This window comes from Pyrus communis, chromosome 7 (genome assembly GCF_041283825.1).
Source record: "Pyrus communis isolate YQ-2024b chromosome 7, ASM4128382v1, whole genome shotgun sequence".
NCBI lineage: Eukaryota > Viridiplantae > Streptophyta > Magnoliopsida > Rosales > Rosaceae > Pyrus > Pyrus communis.
The window spans coordinates 183212-192124 of NC_142571.1; the positions used below are offsets into that span (position 1 = coordinate 183212).

General features: G+C 35.7%; 1 protein-coding gene and 1 long non-coding RNA gene across 2 annotated transcripts; one reads left to right on the plus strand and one right to left on the minus strand.

Moving 5' to 3' along the window:
* Nucleotides 1–1854: 1854 nt before the first annotated feature.
* Nucleotides 1855–3033, plus strand: LOC148695405 (uncharacterized). The gene is made up of 2 exons (XR_015964874.1): nucleotides 1855–2314; nucleotides 2574–3033. It is a non-coding gene; the product is annotated as an uncharacterized LOC148695405 (long non-coding RNA).
* A 363-nt stretch (nucleotides 3034–3396) lies between these two features.
* On the minus strand, nucleotides 3397–6013 carry LOC137734627 (ecotropic viral integration site protein). Its single transcript, XM_068473875.2, has 3 exons — nucleotides 5857–6013; nucleotides 4021–4128; nucleotides 3397–3866 (listed from the first exon to the last, which is right to left on the minus strand). The coding sequence occupies exons 1-3, from the start codon at nucleotides 5917–5919 to the stop codon at nucleotides 3645–3647; spliced, it is 393 nt and encodes a 130-aa protein (XP_068329976.1). The 5' UTR covers nucleotides 5920–6013; the 3' UTR covers nucleotides 3397–3644.
* Nucleotides 6014–8913: the final 2900 nt, after the last annotated feature.

Below are 8913 nucleotides of genomic sequence, written 5' to 3' on the forward strand. Positions count from 1 at the left end.
TTTAGATTCCGACCACGCTTTCACAGTTTTGTTTTTGGGAACTCACACGAGATAATGTATAAAATGTGAATAAATTAAAATCTAATAAGATTTCTAAGTACACGAGTGCGCGGTGAGCGAGTCTTAGTGGACATTCCAGGTCGGGGTATGTCATTTAGAATCTAATTTGGATATGAAAATAATTTTCCATCACAGTCCTAGTCATAATAGGATATTGATTTCCTATTACTTCTATTCAACAATTCAATAAAATTAGGAAACCTAATTCAATACGGAACTCTATTCCAAATAGAATCCCCTTTCCTATTAGATTCATAATCTAATTGAAATCATGAGAGCTGCTCCCAAAGGTCCTCATTGTGAGGACTTGGGAAGTTTTTTTTCTTATATGAACTCTCAGATTAATCTTGCCGTAGATTAAACTCTCAACTTAAATAATTTTAGTTACATGAAACAAAATATTAATTGATAAAACAAAAAAAAATAAGAAGAGAAAATAAGTAGATTAAACTCTCAACTTAAATATTTGGTTCCACCTTCAATATAATGTTCATTATTTTAAAAGTAATTATTAAGACTTCTTATCAAAATAAGGATAAAACTTAAAATTTTACCTTCTTTTAATTTAAAAAAGAGGAGTGTTGTTTGTCAAGTAAAATACAGATTAATGGTTTAGTTTTATGTAATTGGAGAAACTTGGCTTTATACCCAAGTAAACCCTACACACTGACACTGATTCTCTGTTAATTTTTTTTATTTATTGTTTCTCCCCACTTGTATATTTTATTGGATAAAGTACAAAAAACTACCTCAACTATTAGTGTCACGACACTTTCATATCTTATCTTTTAAAATTGACAATGTCATACCTCATCTTTAGAATTTGTGCCAATGTTATACCTTCCGTTAGCTTGGCCGTTTATTTCTCAGTTAAATGCTGACGTGGCTTGATCCGGACCCATTTTTTATTAAAAAATTAATAAAATAATATTAAAAACTAAAAAAAAATCATTTAATATTTTTAAATATTAAAATAATAAAGAAAAGTAAATAAAATAAAAAATAAAATAAAAACCTCAGGTGTCCCCCCCCCCTCTCTTCCCTATCTTTCTGCAACCCAAAAATAAGGAGGAAGAAGAAGAGAGAAAAAAACCCAAACCAAACCCACTTCGTCCCCCTTTCCCCCCCCCCTCCCACCACAAACCCAACCCCCTGCAACCCAGAAAGAAGGAGGCAGAAGAAGAAAAAACAAAGGAAAAAAAAAACCCCCCCAACCCAACCCAAAGGAGGAAGAAGAAGAAGAAGGAAAAAAAAGAAAAGAAAAGGGAAACCCAGTTCGTCCTCCCCCCAACCCAACCTGCAGAGGAAGAACAAGAAGAAGAAGAAGAAGAAGAAGAAGAGAGAGAAGAAAAAAAAAAAAAAACCAGTTCGTCCGTTCCTCCCCCCCCCCCGGACCCACCCTTCTTCCCTCCACACCCATTCCCCCTCCCCCCCATTTTCTTCGCCCCCAGGTTCTCAACCTTCGGAATTGGCCTGGCGAAGGTTTCCCGATTCCACCTCAGCGGGATCTGGTTTTTTTTTTTTTTTTTTTGGGGTTGCAGGTAGTGGGTGCAAGGTTAGGTGCAGAGGGTGGGTGCGAAGGTGGGGAGGTTGGGTGCGGGGAGAAGAGGGGGTGGGGAGCGGGGAAGACAAATTGGTTTTTTTTTTTTTTTTTTTTTTTTTTTTTTTCTCTTCTTTTTTTTGGGTTGCAGTTGTAGGAGGAGGGAAGAAGATGAAGATGAAGATGAAGATGGGGAGAAGAGAGAGAAGGGAAGGGGAAGGGGACGAACTAAATGTTGGTTTTTTTTTTTTTTTTTTTTTAACTTTTCTTTATTATTTTAATATTTAAAAAATATTAAATGATTTTTTTTAGTTTTTAATAATTTTTTAATAAAAAATAGATTCCGGATCAAGCCACATCAGCATTTAACTGAGAAATTCACGCCTAACTAACGTAAGGTATAACATTGACACAAATTCGTAAGATGAGGAATGACATCGTCAATTTTAAAAAATAAGGTATAAAAGTGTCGTGACACTAATAATTAAGGTAGTTTTTTGTACTTTACCCTATTTTATTTCAAACAAGAGCCACCTTACGTTTATTTGAGAGAGTTTCACAGTTTGCATTGAAACATGACGAATAAGACATCCGTCTGGCAGCAGGAGCGGGAGCAAGACCATCCCAATTGCATCTTCCTACCGCAAAACCTCAAATTCCGATCACTCACGCCTTCAAACTCGGTGCCGTTAAATCAGCGCCTGTCAATTTCAGGTACCTGAATTTCTGGCTTTGTTTTGTTTTCACCTCTTGAGTCTTGTGACTTGAGATTTCTTGTTTGCTTGATTAGTTGGCTGAATAACAAGTCGAAAATATGATTGTTGTTTTCGTAGACTGTATTAGCATGCATGTCAATCTTTTTTGTAAATTCTGAATGGTTCAAGTTAACGTCAAGATCAATAATAGATGATGTTAAGTATCCTTAAACTTTGAGAGTTTTTTTTTTTTTCCTTTCTTTCTTTCTTCTGATCAGGTTCAAGAAGAGCGTTTTGAGATTGCAAATAAGGGAAAGATGGCATGCTGTGTCTGCATCAAAAAACTCAAACCCTCCTCTGTCTGACTATGGAGATTCGATCAAAGATAAATCGGGCACGGTTGAAAAGGATGATGCTGCCCAAGGCCCTTCTCTGCCAACCATTTTGGCTGGACTTCTAAGGCTTATCGTTCTTTTTCTCGTGTTTGTTTTTGCATCAGTTCTATCTTGGTGCATTGGTTTATTGGGCACTATGCAATTTTTAGATTGGGCGTTGTCCTCGTCTCGTAAATAAATTCAGAACCTTGTCTGCTAACCATTTTGGCTGGATTTCTGAGATTTTTTCGGCCTTTTTCTCATGTTTGTTCTTATCAGTTCAGTTGTATTCTGGTACATTGGTATTTGGATTGATACTATGATGATTTTCCTCCTAAATAAATATTCCATTTCATAAGTTTAATAGAGAAGGATGCAGGGACATTTTGATGTTTCATATGATTGGAATTTGGAATTGAATTGATTTGAGTATTGCTGAGGATTGGTTTTATCATTACCAGTTTATCTGTAGAGGCCGTCTTGACTTCTATGAATTTCTTGCATCAAAGGGATACAATGAGCCGATACATTCTCTAACATACCAACCGGAATATATTTCACTTTATCTACATCTCTCAAATCATATTACACAAATCATATTACAAACAACTCGGGAGGGATAACCTATTTATTTTCATTTCTCATTCAGCTTTGGCCCGAAAAACGATCATCTGAATTTGCTTTCGTTTTTAAGCACCCGACAAAAAAGAGTAATGCTACAAGCACCAAAATAAATCCACGATTTTATGGGTTCTGTTGAATATAAGGAATATGTAGAACTGGCATCTCATCGTCGGCGTGGTGTTTACTTAAACGCTTATTAGGATGGGCTCAATACACAACAAAATCCTGCCACTGTTAACTGAAGAATCTGAAATTTAACAGGAACGACTAGACTAGAAAACAAACATGCACACCAGCTAGCTATTGATCTCTTGTGGTACTTTTCTTCTCAATGTTGAAAGGTGTCAACTGCTAACTGGAACTTCTCTCTTTTGCTTCTGGGTTATCATCTGCCACTGAAGTTGTAAAATTGCGTCGTTCATCAGCAGTGGCAGTAATAACTGGCATCCATACATCTGCAGTACCACTCAACAGTGACTTCACCTGGGGATCTGCAGCCATCGCTGAAGAAATCATCTCATCTACATCATCCAACTTTGCCGATAATTTATCCAACTCCTTGGCTATTTCCAGCTGATCAGATGGTATGCAGATATATACACCAACAGAGAAAAGACCTTAAATATTTATTTCATATGTAGAATTCATGATTGTTTTGTTTCTGAAAATGTAAAACATTGAGGAGAAATGAGGAAAACATGGAAAAGAGAATCTATTTTCAAACTACCTCGTCCAGATGCTGCGTTGACTGCGATGGAAGTTTTGTAACCTCCAATCCAAGGGCTTCGATTTTTGAACGCAATTCAACTTCTTCTTCATTGGTCAATGCTTCCACCTTCACAGTATAAGTTATAGAAAAGTTCCTTCTCAGGGGAAAATGAAAGGAAAACATTCATACAAGCATACAAAAGTAGTTCCAAAACCAGGACTACATACATCAGACCCTGAGTTGGCAAAGTGTAATTATTACTAGACAAAAGCATAGTTGTCATCCCATATATCCCACATTTACTTTCTTCTTCCAACAAATGTGAAAACCATTTTCAATTAGGTGGGATGCGAATGCTTTTAGTATTCGAGAAAAAAGATAAAAAGGTATAACGAATCACACGGCACATCAATACAAGGCTTTCATGCTACGACATTCACGTACACAAACTCAATCTCCTAACAGAGCTTTGAAAACATTCTCTGACTAAATTTTCCAGCTACTGCCCCAAAATTTGGTTACACAAGTGGTTCTTTTCAAATCCTTTATATTAACTGTAAAACTTTAAAATAGTCTCCATGACCCTCAGAGGAAGTTTGTAAGTGTCATAAAAGACCACACGAATTTATTTGCCAGTCATTCTTACTCCATCATCCTAAAGTTGGGCAGTCTTACTCTAACATATGCACCCTCTAGCAAACAAAACAGGTGTAACTGTCATAAAATAACTCAAAAGAATATGCTTACTAGTTTCAAAGGTTAACCAAGGGGATGAATCAATAATTTTCCCAAAAGAACAGATGGAAATTCATTGAAGCATTCAGTGATATTGCTACTAGTGTTAGCCATTCGTAGCAACTAGCAAGTATACGATGATTGGCATCCTCCCCTGGTATTTTACCCCATTAGATCATACTCACCTTTTGAAGATAAAGATAGGACAGTCTCTCCTACTAGGTTTTCAAATTCAAAAGAAAAGAAGAAGGATTTTGCATCATTACCAGAAAGAAAGAGGAACTGTGCCTCAATTTCAATCTCAAATGCATAATTATTTATTTATGTTTTGCAATTTTCTCTTCAGGATTTCAGTCACCTCTTTTGCAATCAGTTAAGTAGCAATACATTGTGTGTGAAAAAGATGAAGCGCTTGACATCATACAGAATCTCTTCCACCACTCACCGCTTTGATTGGACATCATGTTGAAATGAATCCTACATATGTTCATGACAAGAGTCCCTTTTTCTAAAACAAAAGAGATGTCTACCACATCACTCAAGAGACATTGTAATTTTCTTCCGGTCAATGGGGAAGGGGGAATTCGAACTCTGGCCTTAAGTGTGGGGTAAATGTTCACTGCTACTGGAACTATAAGCCCCCACATGGCGTTACGCCATCACATTACATAACATAGTGGATGGGCATGACTGTCTTCAATTTTACCTTTAGTATGACACAAAATGGTATTCGCAGGGATTGGAATCCAATTACTCAAGTATTCATGAATTATACACAACAAATGGCTAACAATGATATCTATCAAATTATCAAAGGTTCGTCAAGAGAATCCAAAAAAAGCCAAAACTAAAAGCCCCAAGTCACCTAGTAAAACACATTCTAAAAAAGAAATTTGAAATAAGAACACCTCAGAACACCATAAACTCAAACACCCAGATCATAAATTTATCAAGGCAAAAAGCGGTTTTCTGCCACACCCAGATGATTACAACCATGTTTCTATTCATAGTTTTGATAAATTAAAACCGTAAAAGAGAAGTTAGAAACAAGAAGCAAATCAAATCAGGCGAAATTGGAAGAAATAAATGTTGGATTTGCAAAGGAGAAGATAATAAAACCTGTTGGAGGAGACCAGAGAGGAGCTGAAACAGGTGGGCATCTGGCTTTCCTTCCTCTGCCATGGGAGAGATTCGTCACCCCTCACGTGTGTTCCTTCGGACAGTTTCGCTACCTGGCAAACGGGTGTGATTGTCATGGTCATGTCAGCCTAATTATATTAACCGATCGTGTTTGTGTTAAATTTGCTAGAGGATTCTCTATCCTCCTAATTTTTCTAATCTTTCATGCTTTTTTATTTAAACAATCACAGTTAAATCACGTCAATATCTTATATTGATTTTTTTATAAAAATAATAAGACAAAAAATAATATGTGAGAGGAGAGAATGAAATGAGATGTGAATAAGAAGGTAGAGAATCCCCTCCAAATTTATTATGTTAACAAATTTTATTGGTTTGACCAGATAAACGATCTAACCTGTTATACCTTTGACCTAGGACTCATTGGCAAAACTCTAGAGGCACAAGTAGGTGTGGCCGCGCTTTCGGTCAATCGACATTGAGTAAAAATCTGCCCCTTGATTCTTTGAACATGCACTAAATGTTGCTGTTGAGTTGTGCGCTGCACCCAGGCTAAAACGTCGTTTTTTATCTAAAAAAAGAGAAAGTTGAAGCAACATCATTTCGGTTTTTTAATATAATATATGTGTGTATATAATGTATACACATAATAAGGGACTACTCGTCCCCTATTACACATACAAGGCTGGAGTTTCGTGGTCCAAAGACAAACTTCAGACAAAAAGAAGGCATAAGCTTCTGCCATTGGAAGCAGCAGCCAGCAGGCCAACGCTGCCCAGCCACGCGTCGTCACCCTTCACGGCTCCACGCTGTCGTCAGCCACCAAACCCACCATTGCACAGTTAATTTTGAAGTAAATCTCTAAAATCATCTTCAAAAGAGATGTCAAAATTGTTACGTAAGCATATAACAGTAAAAAATGACAACAAACTCTCTCCAACCGAGCCTTCAATTTCTTAGGTGGCTCTAAATCATTTGAAGGCAAAGCCTTTTGTTGTCAAATTTGATAGCGAATGTCAAATTTATTAAATGATATTTTAATAGATTAATATAATATATAATAAATGTTGTTATGTTTTTTAAATATTTGATTGGTTACCTTAATTATTGGACTCCACAAAAAGATAAAAAGTTTATTAAATAACATTATTATTTAACATATCGGGTGGAGCAAAATATTGTACAAAATGTCAAATTGCCACATAAGCTATCCACTATCATTTTGATGTTTAAATTTTTGACATCTCCCTTAGAGATACTCTAATTTTTCAAATTTAAATCACTAATTAATAATTTAACATGAATTTTTTGTTTAATTGATATAATTTAATATGGTTATTGATTAATTGAATTGGTTTTTTTTTGTTAAACAAATGGGCTAATAGTCCGACAAAAGCAAAATCACAAAATAATGTTGCGGGGTGGAGAGATATCAGACAATAATAATTGTTTACAGAAGATGGAGCTTGCTCAAAATAGACTGGACCCAAAGGATGAGAGAGGATCAGGTTAACCAACTGATCAACAACAAAATTCATCTCACGATGGATATGCAAGTAACATCCTATGAGGGAGTTATTCGAATAATGATTATTCAAACTAGTTGACGAATTGGCTCACCAACAACATTGAATATGAAACGAGACAAGTTAACATATGAGTAAGACAAAGCTAGAGATGAAGTAAATGCGAAAGAAAGGGAGTTAAATAGGCAAGAAAGACGAGGAGAAGGATTGGAAGATCATGTCCCGACACCTTGACGATGAGCTCCTAATCCAAAATGTTTTTTTGGAGAATTGAAAAACAATCGCGTCATAAGATGAAGACCTACAAAAGATAAGGAAGTTTCATATACTTCAAGGGTAAAGTGAATAATACTATGATTGACTTTTTAATGTAAAATTGTGATTTTTCATTAAAATGAATAGTACTGGAAGCTCTTCGTTAAAATTCTCAAATAAATATTGTAAATAGTACTTGTCCTTTGTCTTTGTGCTTTTTAAACAAGCGTTAATTGTACAAAGGCAAGGATTTTACAAAGTAAATAGTAAAAGTAACTTGTTATTCCACTAACGGGTAACAATGCTATTAATAAATACAAAAATAATCCGTAAACGAACTCTTTCGAGTGTGAAATCGCGCCCGTGGTGTTTGGTGTGTGCTTTCGGGGCATGCAGGCAATTGCACTGCAAGTCGGTCACACATATCGCAAGTGCCTGCAAAGTTGCAATGCATAGTTCATTTGTAGTGCATACACGTGACCCACCTACCATTGGCAAACTTAATTGGACTTTCCATGTCAGATTGTCCGGTTCCCCAGATTTTCCCCCAACCCGCCAATAGTATCCGAATGAGAGGATCCTCATTAAGATCTTCCAATCACCTTACGTATCTTCATCTTACATTGTACGATTAATTTTTATTAAATACTGTTTGTATTTAATTTTAAATAAAAAATTTATAATAGATTTTGAATGCACAATGTACAAAAAAATGACATAATTGGAGAATTTTCTGAATTCTCACAAAGAGAATCAAGAGAAGATCCTCATTCATAGGAGAGATTTTTCAATGTAATCAATATACGGGATGATACATCACGTGTCATTATACAAATAATGCGATAAGTGTGTTAAAAAGTTAATAACTTAAAAAATAAAAATTTTCACCACTTCTATAAAAAGACGTGATGTACCATTCGTGTTCTAATCACAATGAAAAATTCATCCATTCATAATATCCCGCACATCGAGAAATTTTTAATTGTTACGGGAATAAGGGTGGTACACCCAGTGTTTTTATGTAAGTAGTGGAAAATTTCATTTTTTTAAGTTATTAATTTTTTGACACATATATCTCATAATTTATATAATAACATGTAATGTATCATCCCGTATGACGGTCACATTGAAAAATGTCTTCCGCACGCACATGAGAACGCAGGGAGAGGACAGAGAGAAACTAAAGTGATGACGTGGCACCCTTGACAAGTGAGATGTGGGACCCAGCCTTGACTTGGAGAGGAGAGAGATATTT